At 45.3% G+C, this 25,949-nt stretch overlaps 1 protein-coding gene across 3 annotated transcripts in view; it reads left to right on the forward strand.

Moving 5' to 3' along the window:
• The first annotated feature begins 2,402 nt into the window (after positions 1–2,402).
• MAP4K5 (mitogen-activated protein kinase kinase kinase kinase 5) overlaps positions 2,403–25,949 on the forward strand; it is a 71,505-nt gene continuing 47,958 nt past the window's right edge. Inside the window, exons 1-2 of one of the 3 annotated variants that reach the window (XM_075104372.1) lie at positions 2,495–2,607; positions 2,954–3,167. In XM_075104372.1, the coding sequence (XP_074960473.1) occupies positions 3,060–3,167 (108 nt within the window). In that variant the 5' untranslated portion in view covers positions 2,495–2,607; positions 2,954–3,059. Of the gene's footprint in view, positions 2,608–2,953; positions 3,168–25,949 lie in introns of those variants that run through there. The other 2 variants (XM_075104373.1, XM_075104371.1) reach the window with 2 other exon arrangements.

The raw sequence follows: 25,949 nt of genomic DNA on the forward strand, positions 1-25,949 counted from the left end.
CAAGAGCGGCAAATCAGCAGAGTGAAAAGCAGTGTTTGAACGCTCAGCTGAGGAAGAGAAAAGGAAAAATGACACAAACAGCTCACTATCAGGAGTGCAGGAGGCTAATTGATGGGGGGAGAGGTAATTGTTTTGTTAAAAATCGCTTGAGGAAATGCAGCTCCCTAAAGGGTAAATACTTCCTTCTTTATTTGCTGGGTGTTCAGGAAAACTTACGTATTTATGTTGGAGTGAACACACAGGATGTAGAAGGCTTTCAGAGAACAAGGGGAAATCAAACACGAACCTCTTTCAGTTAGCAGTCCCGGGCTCCCCGTCTCTCTGGAAGCAGGGCAGTTTACATTTTGGAGCCTGCTTCAGACAGACACCATTTCAAACGAGCCCATAAATAAAAACACAATAAAATCAAATGCCACTATGCAATTCCTGAGAGTCTGCATACGTTGGCTTTGAGTTTAACCTAAAGCAACATGTCAATCCTAACGAGTTATGCTACAGAGCCTGCGTTTTGAAGGAAAAGCTTATGCCACCAGCACCGCTGTTTCAGGTGCTTGCATGTGGGATTTCTAAATGTGCTGGAGTAAGCTTAGAACCCAGACTCCATTTTAAACTGACAATCAGTATCCAGCTACTTTGTCAATAGACTATATCGGACCTGCATGGGCTCTCTGACTGCCAAAGAGGCGGATTCTGTTCTTAAATAACCAATGCAGAGTTCTGAACACCAGAGACTAGTACATCTGGCTTTCATTTAATTTTTTTCTACCTAACTTCTGCAAACATATTTCCTGCGTTGAATATGTGGTAGTTTTTGTGCCTAGAAAATAACACCTCCTTTTAGGCCTTAATGATTTTACGTGCAGCGAATACTACTGCTAATTCCAGCGTTCTTCTATTCCGTATCCCCCACCTTTGGGTTTTTTAAATTGGTTAGCACTCATTTGAGAGAGCATAGGTGAGTTTTGCTCAGAATTCTAGCTGCCTTGCTGAAAATAATAATTCTCCATTGAGAAAAAGGCAGGTATAGAATACTTCCCATCTTGCAGTTTCACAGAAGCCTTTTTGACATTAGGAGCCCAAGGAGACGAGTCCCAACAAGTCCAAGTTAATTAATGTGACTATCATTGCACTGGCTGCCCATAAAGCTAGATACTGTGGTGCTTGATTAGCGCACAAAAAGGATTACATGATGCGGCTGCAAGGTTGCAATCCAGATGGCAAAGAATGAGACTAACTGGCCCAGGGAGTCCTACCCAGCCCGTGTCCCTGTTCCCCCCAGCTGGTACATCATCATCCCCCTCTTCTCTGGGAGCAGGTCAGCCGCCAGTGCTCAGCTCGGAGGGAGGCTTTGCCCTGGCAGCTGTGATAACCCCTACCAGGATGTACATGAAGGAACAGCTCTGGTATCAAAGAAGGAAAGCTCAGCCTGGTGTTTGGCAGAAGCATGCATATGGATATAAATATATCTAATATATATGTGGTGTAGGCAAGCTGGGGGCTTCCCCTCTGCCTCAAACCAAGGGGCACAAGCCAAAAGCCATGCCTGTCCCCACACTTGTCTCTCCACAGCAAAGACATGGACTTGCTGGAGCTGGTCCAGGGGAGGACCCCAAAAATGATCTGAGGGATGGAACAATTCTCTTGTGAGGACAGGCTGAGAGGGATGGGGTTGTTAAGCCTGGAAGAGGCTTTAGGGAGACCTTATTGTGGCCTTCCAGTACTTAAAGGGGGACTATAGGAAAGATGAGGGCAACCTCTTTAGCAAGGCCTGTTGTGACAGGACAAGGGGTGATGGTTTTAAATTAAAGGAAGGTAGATTTAGGCTAGATATAAGGACATTTTTTACAATATGGGTGGTGAGACACTGGCCCAGGTTGCCCAGAGAGGTGGTTGATGCCCCATCCCTGGAAAACATCCCATGTTGAGCTGGACGGGGCTCTGAGCAACCTGATCGAGTTGAAGATGTCCGGGCTCATGGCAGGGGGTTGGACGAGATGGCCTCTAAAGGTCCCTTCCTGCCCAAACCGTTCTATGGTTCTGTGGCTCTGTGAGGCGGCAGCCCCAGGTTCAGCACCGTTACCGGCGGGTGATGGTGGCCACCCCCGGGACAGGCAGTGGGCCCTTCAGCCCCGCCGGGACCTACCGGCGCCGGGGCTCTGCCTCCACCGGGCACAGGGACCTCCCCGCTGCCGGGCCCGCAGGGACACCCCGCCCCACATCCCCGGTCACCGGCGCCGGGGCAGCGCGGCCTTGGGGCCCGGCGGACACCCTGCGGTAGGAGCCATCGTGACACAGGCTTTACTAACGCCGAAGGGCGGCCCGCGGCCGAGGCGGGGCGGGCGTGGAGGGAAGGGCCCCGGCGGTGCTCTCGGCCGCGCTGTGGCGCTGCGGCGTCGCGGAGGCCCGTTGCTGTCTCGTCTCGTCCCGTCCCGACCCGTCCCGGCTCGGCTTGGCCGGGCGGTGTGTGCGTGGGGGCCGGGGCCGCGGCGGGCAGCGGGGCCGCGGCCGGGGCGGGGGCAGCGCGGGGCCGCCGGAGGAGGAAGAGGCGGCGGCGGCAGCGGCGGTGCCGCTCCCTCTCCGGCGGGACAAAGGGCTGTGGGCGCGCAGGTAGGAGCCGGCCCGGCCTTGCTGCGGGCCTGGCTGCGGGCCGGCGAGCTGGCAGCTGCCTCGGCCGGCGGCGGGCGGGCCGCGGCGCCTCCTCAGCGCCGGCGGGACGGGACCTCCCCTCTCCCTCCGTCCCTCCTTCCCCACGGTTGCCGGGGCCGGTTGCTGCCCGCCGGGTTCGACGCTTCCCCGTTACCCCTGGGGAGCCGCCGCGGGCTGCGGAGGGCGCTGCCGCCGGGCCGCCAACAGCCGCCGGCAGCCCGCCTTTGTCTCGGCGGCCGCGGCCCCGAGCCCGCCCCGGCAGCCCCCCCCGCCCCGCTCCCGCCTCAGCAGGCGCTTTCCGCCGCAGGAGCCATGGACCGGCTGCCGCGCTAGGAGCGAAGCCTGGCCGGAGGGGCGAGGGGGAAAGCGGCCGCTGCTCCCCTTCCCCCGGCGGGGGCGACGCGGGGCCGGAGATGGAGCCGGCGGCGCGGCCGGGCGGGGATATCCTGAGGAGGAACCCGCAGCAGGACTACGAGCTGATCCAGCGGGTGGGGAGCGGCACCTACGGCGATGTGTACAAGGTGAGAGGCGTGAGGGGCCGCGGCGAGGGCCCTTCCTCACGGCTGAGCTCAGGGCGTCCAGGGCCCGGCCCCTGAAAAACCTTTGCACTCGGGGCATCTCTGGCAAAGCTTGACGTTCCCCCACCCCCCTTTTATTTAGAAGGATTGACTTCTTGCAGCGTTGGAGAAGGGTCCCTTTTCCTGGCCCCCTCGCTGATTTCTTAGAGGTTTGAATTAGTGAATATTGCAGGTGATAGTTTCCACCTCGCTGCTAAAGAAGGTGAGGATATCTACTTGCTGTACCCGTTTCAAGAGCGCATCATCTAAAGCACCTGATTTAAAAAGGTGCAAGTTTATCCCTGAGGTTAATAATAACACGCAGGAGGCAGAAGCAGATTAAAGCTCTTCAGAAGCTGGAACGGAGTTACAGCTCGCGGTAGAGTCAGCGTTGCAAGTCGAGTAGATGCTCTTGAAGCGGTGTGTACTGGTGCTCACATTGCCAGAGCCACGGGAACCCAAAGGTGTAAGCAGGGCACGTTCCCCTCCGTGTGCATCCCTGGGGGGTATGAGCCCCTTCCCCGCACCTCAGGGATGCTCGGCAGCATTAAGGCTTGGGTTGCTTATAAAGAAAACCTTAAAGTTTTCGGCCTCTGTTTGGTTATCTGCATTTTCAGCTGCATGGGAACAGCATCTCTGATGTTTTGCTTTGTAATGCTGTTGAGTGTGTTTTAAAATAGACCTGACACAACCAACTGTACAAGAAAAGGTGTGTTACTCTGCCACATGAAAGGCAGAGGTAATTGCTCATGCTGGGGGAGGGCTCTTTGCTAATGTTCAAATTGAAGTTTTATAGATGGATCTTGTTCCCACGACCCCTTTGAAACGGTTGCTTATGGCCTTGGGGAGTTATTTTTAAAAGTTTTCATGATGCATAGTTACCTTCCTTTTTTCTTGTCTTTTTTTTTTTTTCTTTTTGTAATCTTAGAGTGCTGCCCACAGATCGGTCAGCTTCTTTGCTAGGGAATCATAGAATCATCACAGAACGGTTTGGGTTGGAAGCAACCTTAAAGATCATGTAGTTCCAAGCCCCCTGCCACGGGCAGGGACACCTTCCACTAGACCAGGTTGCTCGGAGCCCCATCCAGCGTGGCCTTGAACACTTCCAGGGATGGGGCATCCACAGCTTCCCTGGGCAACCTGTTCCAGTGCCTCAGAGTGAAGAATTGCTTCCTTATATCTAATCTACATCTGCTCTTTTTCAGTTCGAAGCCATTCCTCCTTTCCTATCATTACATGCCCTTGTAAAAATCCTAAATCCTTTAAAAGAACATTTCAGGTTTCATAAATCTGAAACTCAGCATTATGTTGAGCTCATTTATTCGGGTATGCCCGCATAGTACAGGGCAGAGCATGATAAGAAATAACTAGTTGCGTTGCAGAGAAGTCCTTTTGTGTCATCTCTTTGTGGAAAAAGAAATATTCTGCTTCTCATTATCCTGGTAATTAGTGGAGAGCTGTGCTGACATGTCACACAGCTTCCGTTTCCGGAGCTGGTTTGAATGCATGGCTCTGCTCTGTGCCATGTAAACATATCTCCTTTAAAAAAAAAAAAACCAGAACCCTCCCCCCGCCCCCCCCAATTCTTTGGGTAATGAAAAATGTGCCTTCTGTTCCTGAAACAGTTCCAGATAGGAATAAACCCAAACCTTCTCACAGTGCAACCTGGCAAATCTAAATCAAAGTCTCTGGCAGTCTCTTTCAGTGGTTGTTATGAGTCTAAAACAAGTATAAAGTTAACGAGTTTAAAGTAGTTTGAGAGCCTACATTTGTTTCTAGGTCATTGGTTTGCTCTCTGTTTTTACAAAGCCCTGCAACAGGGAGGAACTGTATCGAGGGAATACCGCGTCGGATGGCACCGGCTGTTACGACAAATATGCAAAGCAAACTTATTTTTTAAAGTCATTGATGTTACGTTAATTTTAAAAGTAACTAAGGTAAACCTCTTCTCTTGAAAGGACTTGACGTGTAAACATTTTACTTTTATTTTTCTAAGTCTGCTCTAAGTCTCTTCTTCGCACAGATGGCACATCTTGTCCTTGCTGAGGGCTGTCAGTGGTGTTTATAAAACGCATTTCTTAGTGAATATCCAATTGTTGTGTTGCAGAGCTTGGGCAAGGTTTGCTAGAGAGCGCTCTTAAATAAAAATGGAATTTTCCTCTCACCTCTCTAAGTGGTTTCTCTGCTCTGTCGCTACTAATGAGTCACCACCGTCTCCAGCACAGTTGTTTTTAGGATGTCTAAACGAGACAGCCTTTCTGATTGTGGGAGATCTGCCTCTTCCTCAGATGCTTTTTGGTGGTGGTGGTTCATGCCTCAAATTCTTCTCAGGGCGTTTGGTAGCTTTTAGAGTAATTAGTTCTTTTTTGGATGTTGAAGGCTGAGGTTAAGCAAATATTTGTGTTCACTATTAGGTTACAGAAGAATATTTAAGACCTTTCTAAAAAATCTCCTACCCACTTCGCTTTTCATTACTACTATGGAAGCTTAAAACTGAAATGTGTTTTCTTAGTGTTTGTGGGGTATTTTCCTCTTGTCTGTCACATGGCACACAATGCTTGATTGTGAGGTTGCTTGTAAAAACTGGATTGTTGATGATGTTTTAATTTTTTTTTTCCCAAAAAAATGCATTTCAGGGTAGGGGAGAAACCATCTGTAAATAAACTATTTTCTTACCAATTCACACCATAAGTAGATCCAAGTTTGGGTCTGCCAGTCTTGAAAGCACGCTTTCCATTATAATCCTAATGTGTTAGTTGCCTCATCTGTGTTGGGAAAGCTTTTTTTTATTTTTAATAGAAGTTATTACTCTTAAGCCAATTCTAATTCGTTGGAATAATTTACCTCTCAAAGCATTGTATCAAGCTATCTTAAACTGCTGACTTCTGAAAGGGGCTGTAATAACGAAGATTGGGTACCCACCGGAACTTAATAATAGGCTGACAGTATTTTTGTCGTCCCCTCTCTCTGTCAGGTGGTTAGCATCCTCAGCATTGTGTCCCTTAACACTCCGAAGGCAAGATCTGCAAGAGTGAGGTTTTAATTTGCCTTTCCCAGCAAGATTTCTGTTTGCCCTCCTTGGTCATATACATGAAAGTCTCAAAGCAATATGTAAAAGTGATGTAAGTTTGTTCATGTGTCTGCACCATTGTGCTGAAATAGACTTTGTGTGTCTGGTTAATGCAGAAACATCCAGCTGACCGGTGTCTCAGGGCAGAAAATTTAAAAAGCCACTAGGAACTGTAAAAGGAATTTAATCTCCAGCACTAGGAATTGTTCCGTCAGGCCCTATCCCAGGTAAATTCCCACAGTGTGGTTAGATCCCGGCTCTTGATGAGCTGTCAAGGGTGCCAGCATGACTTTGTCAGTGAACCTGCAGCTTTTCAGTAGGGCCTTGAAGTCTAATTCATATAAGGCTGGTTTTGATAACAAGTTCACATCGTTGGCTCTCTAAGCATGTGTTTCTGCAGTCCATGTTATTTTCTGGAAGTACTTGGAATAGTGTGAGACCGGCCTGTTCGGGTTAGCTCGTGGGATTCGGTTGCATCGGAACAGCAAGTCATTCAGTGTTACATGCTTGTAGATGTTGGTGTCCTGATGGGACTTAGAAAACAAGTGCTGTATTAGGGCAATAATTTACTCTAGCTGTATCTTACTGGGATTTCCTGCATGGAGCTTTTATTTGACTATTTATTAATGACTCAGAATAGGTTTGGTGGAGAGATTTAGGGGAGAGAATACCCTATGTTGTGGTGAGAGATGCGGGGTCCCCAACCCTTTCACGTAAATGGGAATTTAAAGTCTTATACATGCGTGAGTGCCTGTTGACTCTGCTGGGGAACAAAAGAGTTCCACTCGCTATTACCTCCTCTGTCTCCTTCTCCCGCAGCTACACAGGGCTTGTACTTTTGTGGTTTTTTAATGCAAGTGCCCCAAATAGAGTTTTAACTAATCTTTGAGTTTGGAGAAGGGGAACAAAAGGATGGTTTATGTAGACTGTCTTTTTGAATGCTCTTGTTTGGCAGCTGAGCTGAAAGATTGTGTATCTGCCCAGCCCAGCACCCTCTGCAGGCTGCTTTTGCGGGATGAATAGCTGGATGTCTTCCTCACTGAGAGGCAATGATCAAATATGATCTTGTGCAGCAATTCTAAAGCTGTCTTGTTTGGGTTTTTCCAAGCAGGATTGTGAACAGTGCTGCAGCAGCTTTCTTTGAAAGTAAGCACAGGGGGAGAGAAATGTACCAAATTAATAGCATTAATACAGTCTCTGTAAACAGGAGTTGCATTTTTATTAAATATAATGGAAATTTCATTTCTTCTTGAGTCACCTGCTCAGTCTTTCTTATTCTTTTGGGATTTTTTTTTTTTTTAATCTCCTGCACCAGGTAAAGGCATTAACTTAGAAGAAACCTGTACTGGTTTGCCACTGGTCACTGCTGCAGGAAAACAGGGAGCAGTGAAATTAGATAGTAGCAGACAGAGACTTTTGCTCAAACGCGGCTCTGAAAAAAAATATATCTTTTTTTAAAGGTTGCCATAAAAGTGGGAGTTTGTCCAGTCTGAGTCAGGTTTCAGCCCCGCCTGTGTGGTCAGTGCTTTATTTGTGGAGCTCTGGGGTATAATTCCTGGTGAAGTCAAAGGCTGTTGAGAACCTGTATTTGATATTTTGAAAATAATTCTTAATGTCGGTCTAATTTCACAGATCTTGAGAACTTACCGGTTAAAGCGTGCTACTACTTAAAGTCAACAGGTTAAGAATGGAGTATTAAGGCTGTGTTTTAATACCAGAGTACAGTTAGGGCTATGACAGTGTTTAATCACATACTCCCAACTTCATACAAATATGTTTTGGCAGCTGCAGACCAATTGGCCTGGCCACCCCTGATTCAGCACTTCTGTCCCTGGTGAATATACATTGCTTGCACATATAAAATACCATAACACGTCTGTCACATCGGGGGATTCCACTCTTCCTCTCCAGATCAAACCCGTCTGGTTAGCAGTGTTTGCTGTAGCCATGCCTGAACTCTGCGTACTCTTGTTTTTCCATATGAAGGGTGTTTAGAATGGCATCAAACCAGAGCTGTTGAGTTTCTTCTTGTTGCTGTGGCATCTCTCTTCTGGGAAACGGCATGCTTTTCTTTTAGGACGCAGTCAGTAGGATATATATATATATAGTGGAGAACTAAAGTGCTCGGTGGCTTATTGACACCTTCTGATAGGATATTCAGGAGTTGGGGGGAAGCCCTTGCTTTTCCATTTGTAATCTTGTAGGTTTGTTGTTTTGATGTTGTTGTTTTATAAAGTATTTGGTGTTATGGAACATAGAAAGCTGTTTGGCTTTTTTTTGTAATATTTAATTATTATCTCCTGTTGCTCAATTTTTCTGTCATTGGTAGGTTATGTGATGGGAATAGTGTCTCTCCCTATATCTGTTTTTTCATGTCTCGTACATTCAAAAGCAGGTAGTCCCTAAAATCTTAAAAATAAGGTCTGATTTCTTTTGCAGCTCTTTTGAAGAGTGGTGTCCTCCTGGGTTGGGTCCTCAGAGGAGCCAAAGAAAGAGTGGTAGCAACTTTTCAGTGTGCTGCCATCAGCTAGTACAAGGCTGTACCCAGCGTCTCTTAAGCCAAGGAGGCACTGAGAGTCCGTTGTATTGAGTTTAATGTTCTGTTGGTACCAGTCCTGTCTCTGATGTAGTCTTCAGTTGCAGTCTAGTACTGATCCTTCAGGAGACGGTCTGCTGCATAGATGATTTTGTTATTCCTCATTTATTCGTGGTACAATCAGCGAGGGAGGCTGAGGCATCCTGCGGACTTGCACAGGAAGGGGTTAACCAGAGCATGTTCTTTAGTTCCCTGCATGTTGCACCCATTTTTGGAGACCAGTCTCGAACTCGAGAGGTGCTTCACATGAGCTGTGCCTTTTCTGCCTTCCACCCCAGAGCTCTGTTTCAATGCAAGGTACACATTCAGAGGAAGTGAATGGTGCAGTTCATACACAATTTGAAACGCACACACTACCCACCCCCTCCAACAGCAGAGGAAATCTCTGAGAAGGAAGAACAGATCAAAAATCAGGACATTTGCATACCAGTGTCTACTTTGTCTCCAGAAGATGCAACGGTTGTTTGCATTGCCAACGCATTTGGATAACTTTGAATGCACCCAAGATTTATAGCATGAGGTGTCTGAGTGATTCCCAGTTCCATCAGCGGAGGTGCGTGGTAGAAATACGCAGATCATCCATGTCAGAGAGAATAGCTCTTCCTGTTAGTAAGGCCATAACAGAGTTTGCCAGCATATTTCGCTGACACCAGCAACTGTCCATCCGCTCTGCAGCTGGGAAAACAAATATGCTTGCTGCCTTTACTCATGTTTGGCACCTGGCTTCTTGGTTATGGCTGTGAATGAAAAGGCAGCATCAGCCCAAGGTGATGCCATTTGGGAACAATGCAAAATGGGTAGGTCTCCATATTCATAAAAGTTGTTCATCAGCTCAAGGCAACCTCAGTGCCTTACGTTCTAGATTGCCAAGACTTTCTCACACTTTGCCATTTTGTTAGGATTTCAGATTTTATATTTCTTCAAGGTGTTGAATAGTTTTTTTTCCCAATTTCTGAAGGATTCTTAGCAATAGGAGCACTGAGCAAGGTTTGCTGGGCGCAGCAGCCTTTGGTTTGTGGTTTATGGCAGTTTTGGTGGTCCTGAGTGTGTTCTGGGATTCCTATTAAAAAATCAATGGCAAGGGCAGGGTATTTTGTTCAAGATTTTGCATTTGTGATCTGTAAAGCCAGAGGCTACCTTGTTTTTAATGGGAGTAAGTAAATAAGGCAGACCTGACGCTGACAGTAGTTAAAAATAGCAAAAGACAATTTATTCCACCAGGCCTTCCCAGAATCTCCTTGGAGAATGTACCTGTGGAAGAGGGATTGCAGAAGATCATTTATCTGAACTTCCTGTCTAGCCTCACCAAGTAGCATAATCTTTCTGACAGGTTAACTCAATGTGTCTAACTATAGTGAAGGGGTTTCTGTATTGTGCACCACCATGTTTTTCTCCAAGCTGTGGTTGCTAGACTGGAGAGCATGTTTACACAGGCTGCATCGTATAGCATTATTTATTTTGCATCTCCCATGCCCTTTCCCGTGTCTCATTTAGGGAACCTGTTCAAGAGTGGGTTGGCTAAAAAATTGGAGTCCCTTCTGTTTATCAAAATACCAGAGAAGTGCCACTGAGAATGAAATGCCTTTTAACTCTGTTCCCAACCTAACCAGCTCTGCAAAATCAGTATCTTCATTTGCTGGATAATTTTGAGACCCAGACCTGCCTGCTCATGTGTTCCCCTGTGGCCGGCCCGTGGGAAATGTCTCCATCACGTGAAGGTCTGAGCTGTTGGGATCTCCTCACATACAGAGGCTGGATAAACTGCTCTTCCTTTCTGGATTGTCTGGGGGAAAATTTCAGTGTTTGGCACAGAGAGGTTTCCATTCTGCTCTTCAGCTTTCTAAATTCCTTCACCCAAGCGTTAGAGTAATTCATTTTATTCAGCATGGTGGACAGTGTCTGCAAGGAGCTTCTCAGCCGCTCAAAGAGCCAAAGTTTACCTTCCCCTGTGGCAGATGGAAAATGCTGTGCCGAGAAGCTGCAGCTTCACTGTCTCTGGAGCTCTCACACTTGGTGCAAAGAGCGCACGGGAGGGTGAGCAAAGGAATTGCTTCCTGGCTGCTCTTTCAGTTGGGACTGGAGGTCAGGGGCAAAGCTGTTTTGTGGGTGCTGTTTCCATCCTGCCCCTGTCACATCCCAAGGAAAGGGATTCAAGAGGAGCCTTGCCTACATGGAAGCATTGCGGGGGGGAAGCATTAGGGAAAGGGCTAAGTCCTTATTTCTGAGTCAGTGACCACTAACAGAGCCGTCGGACACAGGATGGTATGTTCCTCTCCACTGTGTCAAGAGCTAGCCAAATTATGGGACTAGTGATGTAGTCTTCAGGTGCTGTATTACTGTCTAGTACTGATCCTTCAGGAGATGGTCTGCTGCATAGATGATTTTGTTATTCCTCATTTATTCGTGGTACAATCAGCGAGGGAGGCTGAGGCATCCTGCGGACTTGCACAGGAAGGGGTTAACCAGAGCATGTTCTTTTGTTCCCTGCATGTTGCACCCATTTTTGGAGACCAGTCTCGAACTTGAGAGGTGCTTTACATGAGCTGTGCCTTTTCTGCCTTCCACCCCAGAGCTCTGTTTCAATGCAAGGTACACATTCGGAGGAAGTGAATGGCACATTTAGCACCACAAATCTCGTGAAGCAGCTCACTTTTGAGGCTGCGGGATGCTAAGATGTGGTTTGAGCAGACACCAGTCAGTGTATCAAAAGCAGGCAGTAAAAAATCTGAAATTTTTTGCAACAGAGGGCGAATAAGAAGCGCCAAGGCTTTTGTTTAAAAGCCTTAGCTTCTTCCAGTACTTTTCCCTAGTCTGTTATCCTGTGTGTTGCTGTATGTGTTTCTGCTGACTTCTCTGCTCCTGAAGATAGTAAAAAGATCATGAAGATGCGTCAGGGATACCCCTGAGAAGTTTGAGCTGACCTGTGGTCCTGGTGGCCAGAACCACTGCATTTACTGAACTGATCTGTCAAAACGGTATCTTCAATGCCACATTTGGTATTTTGGCATGTCGGAATTACTCTTCTCCCAAGTCTGTTTTTGTGTCTTTCACATGAATATAGCATATAGAAGGTTCACATTTTCATAGAGATGAGGCAGATTTGGCTGGATGTTTCCAGAAAGCTGAATAAAACATATTTTCAGGTGAATGCAAACAGCTGGATTTTTTGCCTGTTGAAACGTGAATTTTGAGACACTCCAGAAAGGCAGGTGCTGTTTGTCTTCAGAGAGTGAAGAGGTCATTGCAGGGAGACTCTGCTGGCTTGTTGGTAAGAAATCGTTCTTGAACTTTCTTTGTGTAGCTCTTTCCTGTGCAGTATTATGGGTTATCTCATGGGTTCATGAAAGGCAGGTCCTGTGTGACTAACTTGATCTCCTACTATGACCAGGAGACCCACCTTGTCATAGTTGGGTAGGTGAGGGAAAGGCTGTGGATGTGTCTGCCTGGGCTCCAGCAAAGCCTTTGGCACCGTCTGCCACAGCACCCTCCTAGAGAAGGAGGCAGCTCATGGCTTGGACGGGTGAACTCTTCGCTGGGTAAAAACTGGCTGGATGGCCAAGCCCAGAGAGTTGTGGTGACGGAGCTAAACCAGGCTGGTGGCCAGTCACGAGCGGGGTCCCCCAGGGCTCAGTGTTGGGGCCAGTCTTGTTTGATATCTTTATCAACGATCTGGATGAGGGGATCAAGGGCACCCTCAGTGAGTTTGCAGGTGACACCAAACTGGGTGGGAGTGTCGCTCTGCTCAAGGGTAGGAAGGCCCTGCAGAAGGACCTGGACAGGCTGGATCGATGGGCCAAGGCCAACTGTATGAGGTTCAACAAGGCCCAGTGCCGGGTCCTGCCCTTGGGTCACACCAACCCCAGGCAACGCTCCAGGCCTGGGGCAGAGGGGCTGGGAAGTGCCCGGCGGAGAAGGCCCTGGGGGTGCTGGCTGACAGCCGGCTGGGCATGAGCCAGCAGTGCCTGGGTGGCCAAGGAGGCCACCAGCCCCCGGGCTTGTGTCAGCACTGGTGTGGCCAGCAGGAGCCGGGCAGGGATGGGGCCCCCGTGCTCGGCACTGGGGAGGCCCCACCTCGAATGCTGGGCTCAGGTTTGGGCCCCTCGGGACAAGGAGGCCCTTGAGGGGCTGGAGAGTGTCCAGAGAAGGGCAGCGGGGCTGGGGCAGGGTCTGGAGCACAAGTGTGCTGGGGGGCGGCTGGGGGGGTTTAGCCTGGAGAAGGGCAGGCTGAGGGGAGCCCTTCTCGCTCTCTGCAGCTGCCTGAGAGGGGCTGGAGTGAGGGGGGGGCTGGTCTCTGCTCCCAAGTCACCAGTGACAGGATGAGAGGAAACGGCCTCAAGCTGCGTCAGGGGCGGTTTAGATGGATGTTAGAAAAAATGTCTTTACTGAGGGAGCGCTCAGGCACTGGCACAGGCTGCCCAGAGAGGTGGGGGAGTCACCATCCCTGGAGGTATTTAAAAGACATGTAGACGTGGCACCTGGGGCCATGGTTTAGGAGGCCTGGGGGTGTTGGGTTGGGGGTTGGACTTGATGATCCTAGAGGTCTTTTCCAACCTTAATGAGTCTGTGAGTAAAGGCATCATTTCTCCTTATGTGTAATGTGATGGCCGACCCCAAAAAGCTGTATTCTTGTTCTGGTCTCAGCTGTGTGCTATTGAAGCAGTATAGAATTGTGGTGCAATTGCCTTAACTCGCTGTTTAATGTACAGACATGCAAGATAATAGTTGAATTATAATCTTTAGACTCCCAAAGGCGTTTGGGAAATGTAGTCATTAATCTTAAGGAAAGATAAGTGGTAAAGTCTCTTGCACAGGCATGGAAATGTAACTGTGGTAGGTAGAAAGAATAAAGGTGTGGCTGTACCATCTTTTATAGATGTACTTTTTATTGATAGAACTTAAGAGTTAGAATTTGACAGGAAGCAATGCTTGATGAGTGTTCATTGCTCTCCAGTGATTAACAGCTGCAGGTATTTGTGTTGTATTTATGAGGGGTTTGAAGACAGCAGCAGCTGAAATTTTTCTTTTGATGCACTTTGTCTACGGTGGGGTAAGGGAGAATATTTGATGTATCCCTTGCAGGTACTCACAGTTGCGTTGTCCGTCAGAGGGAGGCTGTTAATTTAAATTTAATGATGGACTCTCTTAAACAGCTGAGATGCCTTTTCATTTAAAACTGTTCTGGTGAAAGCAGCGTTGTTGTTTTAAACACCCCCTGCCTTAAGAGGATGATTTCCATTGCAGGGGAGAGGACGATTCTATGACACATGGAGGGGAGGCAACTGAACTAGGCTCAGCTACACGGGCATCGCTTTCGTAGCATTAGCAGCTCACGAGGGGTGAGGGTTTCTGAGGCTTGACGGAGTGTATCTGCGTAGTCAAAATACCTTCACCAGGTATTTAGGAGGAGTCTGGGTCAGTAGTTGGACAGGATAAGCAGTTTCTGATAATGCTGTTTTGTGTCAGGCATGTCTGCATTTAAATTTAAAGCACTGTTTGAGTTCTAACCCTCTGCTGCTTGTGTAGTTGTGAAGAGGCATGACTAATGTTTTCATTAACATAGTGCCTTTAAAACTTCACCAAACAGTTCCGGTCTAGAGAGTCTGTTTTTAAATTTGTTTCACAATATTAAACCTGGGACAAAGGGAGTTATGAGGATGGGTAGGGAGATCTTGAGAACGCTTTATGATCTGCCATTGCTTCAACTAACTGCCAACCACCTGTTCAGGGTACATGAACATAAATTTTTCCTTTTTATCATTCTGTGGGTGTTGAGGTTTGTCTAAATCCTACGCTGGGATGTCTTGAGTACAGATTGTGCTGACCTGAGCAGCAAAGTTAGCTCCTGTAGGGGTGGAATGTGAAAGGAGGAGGAGAGGCAGGCAAAGAGGAACAAGGCAAGATGGAAGAGGTTCTTTAGTATAATAAAATTGAAAAAAAATTATTTCTTCAAAATTCCAGTTGAATCATCAGGCCTAATTTACTGTAATAGTCTAATTTCCGTAGCATGCGTAGTATTCAAGCAGTGTGGTTTTGGTCCATGTTTTAAAGAAAGTTGAACTGGTAAAGTGAGGAAGTCACTGGCCAAGTGCTTGAAACTGGGCTACTGAAGTGAAACCAGTGTTCGACACCTGTAGATTAACTTGTAGAAAATAATGGTTTCTTCTTTTCAAGTTATATAATTTAGATGAGTGGATGAGTCAAAACTGAGAAAACAATTGAAAAAGAAAAAAAAAGAAAAAAGAACTGTGTTTCCTCTCCTCCATTCTGGGTAAAAACAAGGTGTGAAGAGGATAAGATAGCTGTAAGATCGTGAAAGATATAATGTGTAATGAAATGGCAGCATATTTCCTCTCCGTACTTAATCAGCGTAAGTGCAAAACATACATGAGAAAGGTTAAGTAGAACTTTTAAATGTGCGAGATAATTTTACATTTTAGTAAGTTTTTAATGAGGAAAATTATATTTCTATTTATTTCAACAGAAGTCCAGGCTGCAATTTTGCATTACTTACTGAATTAGAAATATTACTGATCACTACTTCCTCATCATCAGATACGAAATTAAGATTGTAAATAAATATTGGGTTTTATTCTAGTGGAAACAGCTGAACAGTGGTACCGTCTCCATAGTCAGAAAGAACCAGGCATTGCTGTAGAATGCATATACATATACACAAATGAAATGGAGAGGAAATCATTGTGTCTTACTCATCTTCCACCCCAAGAAGGTGAAAATTGATAATAGTCCAGGTGCAAGCCAAAGCTTAATCTTAGAACAGAAGAAGAATCTCACTGCTCCTATTTTAAACTATTTTTTTTAACTTCTTTGATTTACACAGCTGGTTTTTTATTCATTCTTTCTATTCTCGTTGCTGTTTTAGTTGACAATAACAACAACAAAGAACAAAACACCCAGACCTGTTTTCTTAATGAAGACAGCTTTATGGCTTGTTCCTTTTAGTTTTGTAACTTAGTTCGTTTCTGAGGAATTGAAATTTAAGGAGGCAATTACTGACCAGCTTTGTCAGATTTTTCTACTGAAATCTACATTTTTCACCTGCGCCTGTGTAGATTCTCTCAATTAATTTACAGTAATGAAAAGGAGTCGGTACAGACTTGTACCCTGTGTTTGGAAGGCTTGGTACTGCAGAAGAGCCTGTGTATGACATGAAAAACTCAACAGGTTTGCCCAAACACTTGGTCGTTAAAAGTGAGCTTGCACACACTGCTGCGTTACAGCGTGAAGTACTGCAATTCTAGGCAAAACAGCTTCAATAAAACAAACAAAACCCCCAACAAATGCAAACACTTGGGTGTTTTGTTCAGACTAATCTGGAATTATGTCCAAAAGTGTTTCTGGTGTTTTAGGAAGTTGCATGCTGATAGTGACAGTATAAGAGTTGCAATCTCTGAATTGCAGTTTCTTCTCTTTAGGATGCCGACAGCGGTTCCTCAGTTCTGCCTTTCTGAAGAGACACATCTTATTGTGTGTTAGCTCACGGCTGCAAAGCAAAGCTGTAAAAAATTTCTTCTTTGGTGTCAAAAAAGTGAAACGATGGTCTTAAAGTTCTCTAATGCAACAGAAGTGGCTTAGTTAGAAGGAAAAAATTTTAAAAAGGCAAGCCATTGCCTTTTCGTTCAGAAACTTCTTTTTCCTCCCTGCCTAGAAAGCCAGATTCCTTGCAATGGGAAAGCACAGTCCGGTGCTTTGGACCCCAGCCATGGATTTCCTGCGTGACTATGACATATTGCTTAGCAGTTCTATCCTTGTTACATAAAAAAAAGCATAAGTTCTTCATAGCTTCCCTGAAATAAAAAAGTGTTGGTGTCTTCCATGTGAGTCCCTTATGTATGACATGGTTTTAGTGGTGCTGTCTTGACTTGGTGGGGGTGTCAGCAAAGCGAGTGCTGTCTCTGATCAACTCACTGATTTTTCTTTCCAGTGGAAAGAAGAGACATAGATGCTTTGCTCCAGCTATTTTGGTTGACATATTTCTTAGTTCTTTCATCTCTAGGGAATAAATAAATTCCCCTGCAGCTGATACAATGTGTGATCTTTTAACGCTTCTTGATTTTTGTACTCCATAATACTGTGGGGTTTTTTTTTTCCTGTGTCGTGATCTATGCATTCAACGTAGGAGTAAAATAAAATTGTCTTACATTTATTGTTCCTATCTTCTGGTGAATAAACCCTTTTAAAACCCATCCTGTTTTTTTAGTGTAATAATGTGTTTGAAGGTATCTTTATTTTTCTTTTTTCTTTTCTTTCCCCCACTTTATACCGTCGCCAGTAAAGCTGTCAGACAGCTGCTCAGCTTTAAGTATGCTAGCAGCTTCGTGGGCATTCTTTGATTTGTGTGATCTTACATTAAAAACTGTGCATGATTCCTCAGGAAAGTGAGCTATTTCTAGTAGCCTTTCAAAACAATCTAATGCACATAGTTGTAACTTGAAATGGTACTTTTTTGTTTTGGTTCTTGCCAGCAGTCTGCTCCAACTGAGTCAAAATTGGGCTCTTTTTTTTTCCTCACGTGGTATTTGTTTGTGTCTTCTGTGCTGCATTAGTTGCTAAACAGTACTTTTGTGGTCAAGGTCTGTTTCTAGCTTTAACTTTTCAATTTTGGAAGGATTGTGCCAAATATTTTGCAAATGATGACCTGCCAAGAAGATTTCATAGGAGAATAACCAGACTCTACTTAGAAGCATATAGCTGACTTCCCGCCCCCCCCAATAAATGTTGTGAAGATGTGCACTGTCTTTGCTTTGTTATTCTTGTTGCCCTAAGTCTTTGTTCTTCAGTAGTTACTGCTGGGAATGAGAATTAAATGTTTTAGTGGCCGCAGAGATCTGTAGCAGAACTGTAAAGCCACTTTGCTTATACAAATCCTTAGTCTGGTTTTCTGTGTGGGAGTAAAAGGAGTTGGCCTAACATCGTTAATGAGCTTTTAATCCCTTATTGCTTGAGTTAATTGGCCTTGAGTAAGAAAGTGTCTGAAGTCTGTGAGCGAAAGGTGGGTTCCCCTCCTCCCAGTTTTTTCTGCAGCAGATACACTATCTAAATTTCACCAACTGCCAGCAAAAGTAAATACATTTAGGCCTTATTTGCAGTATAGCTATGCTTAGCAGTGCCAGTCACAGATCTGACTGCACTGGGTTCAGGTTTTAATGTGGTATTTAATTAAACCCTGGTACTTTCGTGTATTCTAGGTTCTGCTCCTTCAATAAGGCAAACTGCAAGTGCTGTATATGTGGAAATAGGGAGTGACAGCTGTGAAGTGTGCCTCCTGCTTTGTACTGTTGCCTGCTCCTTGTCTGAAGGATGAGAAATGGCAGCGTCCATCTGGAGAGTACCCACAGAATCAATATTTGTCTGTGTACAATACTGAGATCTGAAATCCAGGGTGATGGCTCTCTTAGTAGTGCCACTGCGGTGCAAACTAGCTGACACAAGGAATTCAGAAATACATATAGAAAGTAAAATTAGCATGTGAATCTTTATTTTTGGTTTATCCCGAAAGGTAATAACAGTGATGGCTGTAAGAGACAGTTCTCTTTTGGTGTATTGAATCTATAAAGTGTCTGTTAGGGAAATGGTTTCTGAAGTCCTCTGTGCCCTTTGCTATAAAGGAGCCTGGTACTGCTCTCCCTCTCAGAAATCCAGCTGGAAGGTTGCGGAGTGAACAATTGCCTCTGGGTGTTTCTGCCTCCTAAAAGACCAAGAGCCCTGAAAATTAGAAATTGCTGTTAGGTATTTTTTTTTTTCCAGAAGCAAAGACTAGCTGAACACCTGCTTCACCTGTGAGCTTTCCTGGCACAGCTCGGGGGATGAGCGGAGTGTTGTGAGGACTCAGGACGGGAGGGGCAGTTGTTCCTGTCTAGCACAGATCTCATCCCATTCAGTAAGATTTGTGTTAATATTTGAGAGTCATCCCACTTTTTTTTTTTAAACTATCCTCTTTTGTTCCTTCTACATTTTTAACCCATCCATAAACCTTCCTGCATGAAGGCAAAAAATGTGCTCAGCATCTGTTATGGAGATGTGCTTGGTGCTGAGCAGGGGAGCCTTTATTCAGTCCAATACTCCTTTTAGGTTTTCTCGGGATGGGGCTGTGGGGAATTTTGGGTAGATTTCACTTATTTTGTTTTATATAAAAGAAAAGAAAAAAACCTCACAAACCTCTGCAGTAGCTACACCTATGTGGGATTGGTACATGTATCTATCCAAAGGTAAGATACAGGGGAATGCAGGAAAAAAATACAGAGGTTGTATGCCATTTCTGCAAGTTGTTTGAGGATGCTTGTGGGGGGTGCTGCCTGGTACTGGGACCGGAACCAGCATGCTCTCGACTCAGTCTAAAGCTAGAAAGCAATAGTGGGAGCTACTACTTTTGGCAGGAGCCCGGGGAGAGGAGCTCTGAAGCTGCTCTGTGGCCTGTACAAGCAGTTCTCTCCCTTGTGAACATCCTGACACCAAGGCCTGCATCTGCTCTGAGCAAATGGCAGCCTTTTACTCTCTTTGCAGGGTGCTGCTCAGGGGAGTGTTTCAGGAGATCCTGTTCAGCGGTGAGCCGTCAGAACTGGCCACTCTGCTTGGGTTAACCTTTACCTGCAAATTTTAAAGTATTTTTTTCTCAGAGCTTTCAGAATCCCAGGTTGGAAGGGACCTCAGGGATCATCTAGTCCAACCTTTCTAGGAAGAGCACAGCCTGGACAAGATGGCCCAGCACCCTGTCCAGCTGAATCTCAAAAGTGTCCAACGTGGCTGAGTCAACCCCTTCCCTGGGGAGATTATTCCAATGGGTGACTGTTCTGACTGTGAAAAATTTCCCTCTCGTGTCCAACCGGAATCTCCCCAAGAGCAGCTTGTGTCCATTCCTCCTTGTCCGCTCCATGTGACTCCTTTTGAAAAGGGAATCTCCATCATCTTTGTAGCTACCCCTTAAGTACTCGTACACGGTGATGAGATCCCCTTTAAGCCTCCTTTTCTCAAGGCTGAACTAACCTAGTTCTCCCAGGCTGTCCTTGTACAGCAGGCTTCCCTTTTCAAAAGAAAGTTTGATTTCTTTTACAAAAGTGGTTTTCTAATGTTGTACAGGACTGCAAAAGGTTGCAGTATCCTCGTGAAGGATAGCATTTCTAGGCTCACTCAGTGGGGATTAACTCTTGCTGCTTTTAAGCTGCATTTTCTGAGAAGCTTTCTGGTTATGTATTGACCTTTAATTAACACCCAGCTTTATGGTTTGGGTATTAAACTCAGCTGGTAAAAAGATGATGTTTCGGAGTATTTTAAGAGTACGTCCAGCATTGCTGGTCTTTGCTTTAGCTGCCTGATAGTTTTCCAGCTCTATTTGCAGAGCAGTTTTTAAAAGTGACAGACTGGCTTATGTAAATCATAAGAGTAAGGAAAATTGTGTAGCTAATTATGGTGTGTAGTTATTATGATAAACACTAGGAATGCTTATTTGAACTTCTGCATTAGGACATAATTCAAGTTCTGGTGCAGACCAGCAGGTTGCCATCCACCAAGACCTAATTCTTCTCTAACACATCAGTTGCTGCGTATTTGAGGGATAAAGGGTGAACTAGCACATCAGAAGCCTAATTCAGTCTGGCAGTTCCGGTCAGATTTAATACTGCATCTTGGGTGCTCATTTTTAAGAATGTTTGTTTGTGTGTTTGCAAAAAAACCCCAAGTAAATGATGAAACCCCCAAAAGTTATTGTTGTGTTAGAGTTACCAAGGCCCCTTGAGGACTTGCTGTCCTTCATGGCTGGCCTCTCTGTTGAGGCTGCAGCGTAGCATGAGACCTCAGGATCCTGGAGTTGGTCTTGAGGGCTTCTTCTTGTGTGCTGGGAACAGCAGTGGGGGACCGTGGGTTTCGTCTTGAGAAATAAGACCTTCCTTTGCAGAAATCTTACGTACAAGAATGTGGTGCGTTCATGGTAGCATTTGTATTGTATGGGAGAGGGATACCACACCAAACAGTGAAACTGAAGTCCTCATGTAGAAAAGCTCGCAGCTGAAATGTTGCTGAAAGGGCTGGTGGTTGTGCCAACCTGTGGCAGTTGTTCACTTAAGTTTTACTCCACAGATGGGCAGGTTCTGGTGGCATCTTTGAGATCCCACCTTCTGTTTCAAGGTCTCTGTGCACCTGCCTTCTGGTACATACATGCAAGAGTCTTGGTTTGTTTCGGTATCCTGTTCTTTTTTTATTCCCCTGATGCCCGTAATGTTTTGAATTCTCTTTTTTTTTTTAATCACAACTAAAATACTTACTGTGCTTCCTGCATGTAAGAAAGGAATCTGTGTTCATGGATTTAGAGCAGCCCAGGTGAGAGACGTTTCTTTGGGTCACCTTAGTTGGCTGAGAGCTCAAGGCAGTGGTAGATGTGAATTCAGAGATGTAGGTAGGTGAATTCAAGGGTCTGCTTGATGATACTGTGAGATATGGAAAGAATGATGCAGCATAATGGGAATTTCAAAACTGCATAGAGCAGGTTAAGAGTTATAAAGTGTAAGAGGTCAGAAAGCAGATGAGAAACTTCTGTTTCAGTCGCTGGGCAAGGATGTCAGGGTACCTTTTGACGGTATAGGCAGTAACTGAGGAGAAGAAGGCAGCACTTGAGACAGCAAAACGTGGTCACTGATGAGTGAAGCTTGGCAAGGAGTGAATAAGATGGGGACGCATGGGAGGGTTGCCACAGGAGCTGCAATTATGATTAAATTAAATGAAGACACAGTCAAACAAACGGCTCTTCTGGTCAATTGGGCTGTTGATCCAAGGCTGGAGACGAGACGACTATGTTGGGGTGAGGAGGGGATCTCACTGTGGAAATTGAAAACACTAATCTGGAGGCTGTGAGAGTGGTATTGCTGTGTGAATCTTCCCCTTCTCCTCCTCAGTGTTGAAGGAGAAAGCGGCGGGATGAGGAGACTGAGCACGTAAACTTGCATTCAGATGTCCAAGTGAAATGATTCTCCAATTTTTGTCCATCTCACACAGCTCGGTGCTGCGGATGCCCTGGGGTGGAATTGTCTGGCTTGCACTCTTAAAAATAAATGAAACAAAACTGCAGAGTGCACAACTGGTTCTGAAACCAGTTTTCTGTGTTATTTCTGGTCATTAGCTACAGAAAGTGTCCTACCCAAACTGTGCTTTCTCACATGTATTGTTTGGGTGTGTGGTGGGAAGCGTTGTACCCAGGGATTGCCATGGGTGTCACGTTGGGCTCTACTGTCCCACGACAGGTTTTTGATGCAGCTCTGAGAAAAAGTTCAGGCTCGGTGGGAAAACCCAATGATTTTTTTTGTGTGTAATGTCATAAAACTCTCCCAACTCCCCCAAAACCCCAGTCCTACTAATAATGCACCTCTCATTTTGGAGTGCGGCGTTGGGGGACACAACTGATATTGTGCCTAGGTTGGAAGAATGTGTGTTGCTCCTGGACTGACAGCCTAATGCAGGCTGTGTCTGCAGCTAGTCCTTGTTGCAGAAGGCACTGTGCAGATCCTGATGCCGTTGCTGGGAGAGTGCATCAGGAAAGCGTCACCATTTGCTTGCTCAGCTCTTAACCACTTTCTGAAGCACCTGCTGTTTGAGACAGGACCATGGATTTAAAGGAACCTTTAATCTGCTCTGATACAGGTGTGGGTATGCTTCAGGGAATCTGGGTTGCGGTGGCTGGTGCCGACATACGCTGGGGAAAAAAGTGTGCTGATTATTGTTCCATCACATTAAACTAATGATGTGTAATCTCCAAGGTTGCTACTACTATGCAGTGGGTTATTAAAAAAAAAAAAAGGGTACTTGTGTTTTGTTTTTATTTTGAACACAAACTCTGGGATGTTCTGTAGCATTAGTATTTAGCTGCTAAACTATTCTGGAGGAGCTGCACTGAGTGGGATGCTGTCACTCATCAGGCTGTAGGACAGCTGAAGAAGAGGTGACCAAAAGACTACTACCTAGCTCTTCTTTCTCGGTAAATATACTCTGTATATGGCATTGAGCAAATTAAATTTGACTCTGTGGCTTACCTCGTTCAAATATACCCTTGTTCTGGTCCCGTTCTTGCATAGGTCAAGTTTTCTGTTGGAGCTTTGCAATCCTTCTGCCAAAATCCTATAGTTTTAATTTTCATTCTGAGTAATGTGGGACGTAATTTTCAGTTTTGAGTCTTGTGAACTAAAATTAAGATCAATACTAACATAGCAAAAGCTCTGTCTTCCTCTTGGGGAAAGTCTTACAGCAAGTCCCCTGGTCTGCCGGGGAAGTCGGGCTCCACTTCTGTCACGTGGGAACCAGACCTCATTGCTGATGGGGATGTGGGCTCCAGTGATGGAGGGAGCTGTGCAGATGCTGAGCTTTGTCTTTTAGCCTTTAGTGTCGAGACGAGTTCTTAAGAGACTTCCTTATGTATTGAAGGAATCAAGACCAGCAGAATTAGAGACAATAAGAAGTCTAACAGGTTTTATCTTTCATTAGACTGAAATATTAGAAATATTAGAATTCAGAAGAGATTATCAGAGTTCATGATATGTATGTCATCTTTACGTGATAAATGCATATAAATGGTAATCTGCTATGTCAGTAATAGCTCATGAGGTACTGAGGAGCAGCTCTACTTGTTAATTGGCAGGTCTGGATTATAGAATCATAGAATCATTAAGGTTGGAAAAGACCCTTAAGATCACTGAGTCCAACCACTAACCTATCACTGCCAAGTCTACCACTAAACCATACCCTCAAGCACCATGTCTACCCTTCTTTTAAATACCTCCAGGGATGGAGACTCAGCCACTTCCCTGGGCAGCCTGTTGCAATGTTTGACAGCCCTTTCGGTGAAGAAGTTTTTCCTAATATCCAGCCTAAAACTTCCCCTGGATTACTGGGTGTGGAGGGGAGAACAGCTCCCCTGGCCTCTGGTTGCTTTCAGCTAATCCTGAATTAAAACTTGAAATACTGAGGAAATTTAAGGAGATGGGAAGGAGGCAAGTATTTTGCTGTTGGGCTTTAAAAATGTAAATAAGATGACTAGGAGAACTATAATTTCTTAGCTTTACTTCAATTCCATCCCCTCAGTGAAGAAGTATATCAATACGACAAATTGATACATCATTAACTAATTCTTCACATTGGGGAAATTATGGAGAATTTCTGTTTTTGTCAAATATCATTTGTAGTAAAGTTTCAGGTTTGATTCACAAAGCCAGCAATGTTGAGGTGGTGCATTCCTGTCTGTGACACTTCCTTGATTCTACACAATCCTTTTTAAAAAAAAGTAGAATGATGCAAACTGTAGTCACCCGTAGGAAATGAGAACTTCTTTGACCTGTCTCAAAATGATTTAGGAATCCTTATTTGATAGTTTTTGTATCTAGGTGTGTACCGTGGAGAACCAGTTTTTTAGCCCTCACCTTACATTTTTAATGCTGCGCGAGATAACAGTAATTCATTATTGATCAAGTTTTCAGCTGACGGAAAGGTGTGGAAAAGTTTAAAGAACAAGAGTGACAGCAGAGAGAGATGTGCATAGCCATGTAAAGCTGGTGCAATCCAAGAAGAAGGAACAAAAGCCATCAGTTGCTTTTGCAGGCAGGTGACAGCTCTTGGGAAGCAGTTTGGGTAATTTGCTGCATGCTTGCAAGATGATGTCTAGACTGAAGATCTAGCACAGCTGTTGTATCTGCGAGCATCCAAGCGAGGATATTGAGGATCAGGGAATACTCGGCATTTTTGCCTTTGGTGCTGGCACAATAGGGGTTAAGTAGCATGAGTGGTCCTGGTATCATCAACTCAGGAATGTGTTTGGTTGGAAGAATAAACTGTAGGACCAGAAAACTGATCTTAGGGAGAGAGGCTCAGATAACTTCACATGTTTAGTTCATCAGTACCAACCCTGTGGAGAGCTTTCTGCTCCAGCAAAGTTCAACAGTTGAAACATGAAATAGTCCATGTCCAGGCTATAGACCACATGCAAGAACTTAATGGTAATAGTGGATAGGAGCAGGACACAACTTGGTGAAGCTCTATGGCCTATTGTGTGTGAGAGCTGAGAGCCAGTAATCGCAGTGATCATCTCCGTCCCGAACCTTTGAGCCCCTGCCAAGCAGTCTGCATACCAAAGAGCTTTTGCAGACTGCATCCATTCCTTCAGGCTTCAGCATAACAGTAGCAGTGGCAGTTATTGCTTATATGGAAAGGGAATATCTGTAAGGGATGTGATCTTCTTTGTACTTCAGAAATGAAGCTGATCTTCTGGAAACCACGCAGTCTCCTTTATCTGAGCAGCGTAGCTGCTTGTGGATGGGTAGTGGATTGTGGATGTTCCCTGGCTTCACCAAGATAGTGTGCTTGGTCTTTTGTGGGAACATCTGTGTTTCATAACGGTATTGTTAGGTGTAAGTGCCAGAGAGGTCCTAATCCTTTGTCCGTGCTTGGGTGCATGCTTCTTCTGGACATTGAAGAATACCAATGATTTTTCTGTGGTCTGAAAACACCTCTGGAATGAAGGTGCTTTAAGTGGTAAAGAGTTTCCTTTGTCGTTAGCAGGTAATGATCTGTTTCTGTGTTCAGTGATTTGGTCTGTTGGCTTCAGATGTTTGATTCTGTTGTACAGTCGTTCAGGTTCTCCTTGACTTTAGTTGGGTCATATTTGTGTCCTTGACATGCATTTTGACACCCACCTCTTGGCTGAGCACTACAGGGTTTGAAAGGCCAATTATTGTCGTTTGTTTTTGGTTTGGTTTTCTTTTTTTCTCCTGGCTGGAAAGCCTTTCCCGATTTGGAAGCTTAACTAAGTGTTGACAAAACTGAGGGGTTCATCTTTCAAGTTCTTGCTCTACCCGTTGTTAAATTAAGACTACTTCTTGTCCATACGCAAGAGAAGAGTGTTTGGTCTGTAGTGGCTTCCTTCGGTTGAGGCCATGGGGGCAAATTTGCTTTGCATACTCATCTTAAGTAACTGCCCAAATTGCTTTCACCTAACCCAGTTTTCTCTCAAATTTCTATAATCTGCCTCTTAACCAGATTTCATATGTTCAGAAGACTCTGCATGTTTGTTAGGGAAAGAATGAAACAGTTG

Source organism: Phalacrocorax aristotelis, chromosome 9 (assembly GCF_949628215.1).
Source record: "Phalacrocorax aristotelis chromosome 9, bGulAri2.1, whole genome shotgun sequence".
Lineage (NCBI taxonomy): Eukaryota > Metazoa > Chordata > Aves > Suliformes > Phalacrocoracidae > Phalacrocorax > Phalacrocorax aristotelis.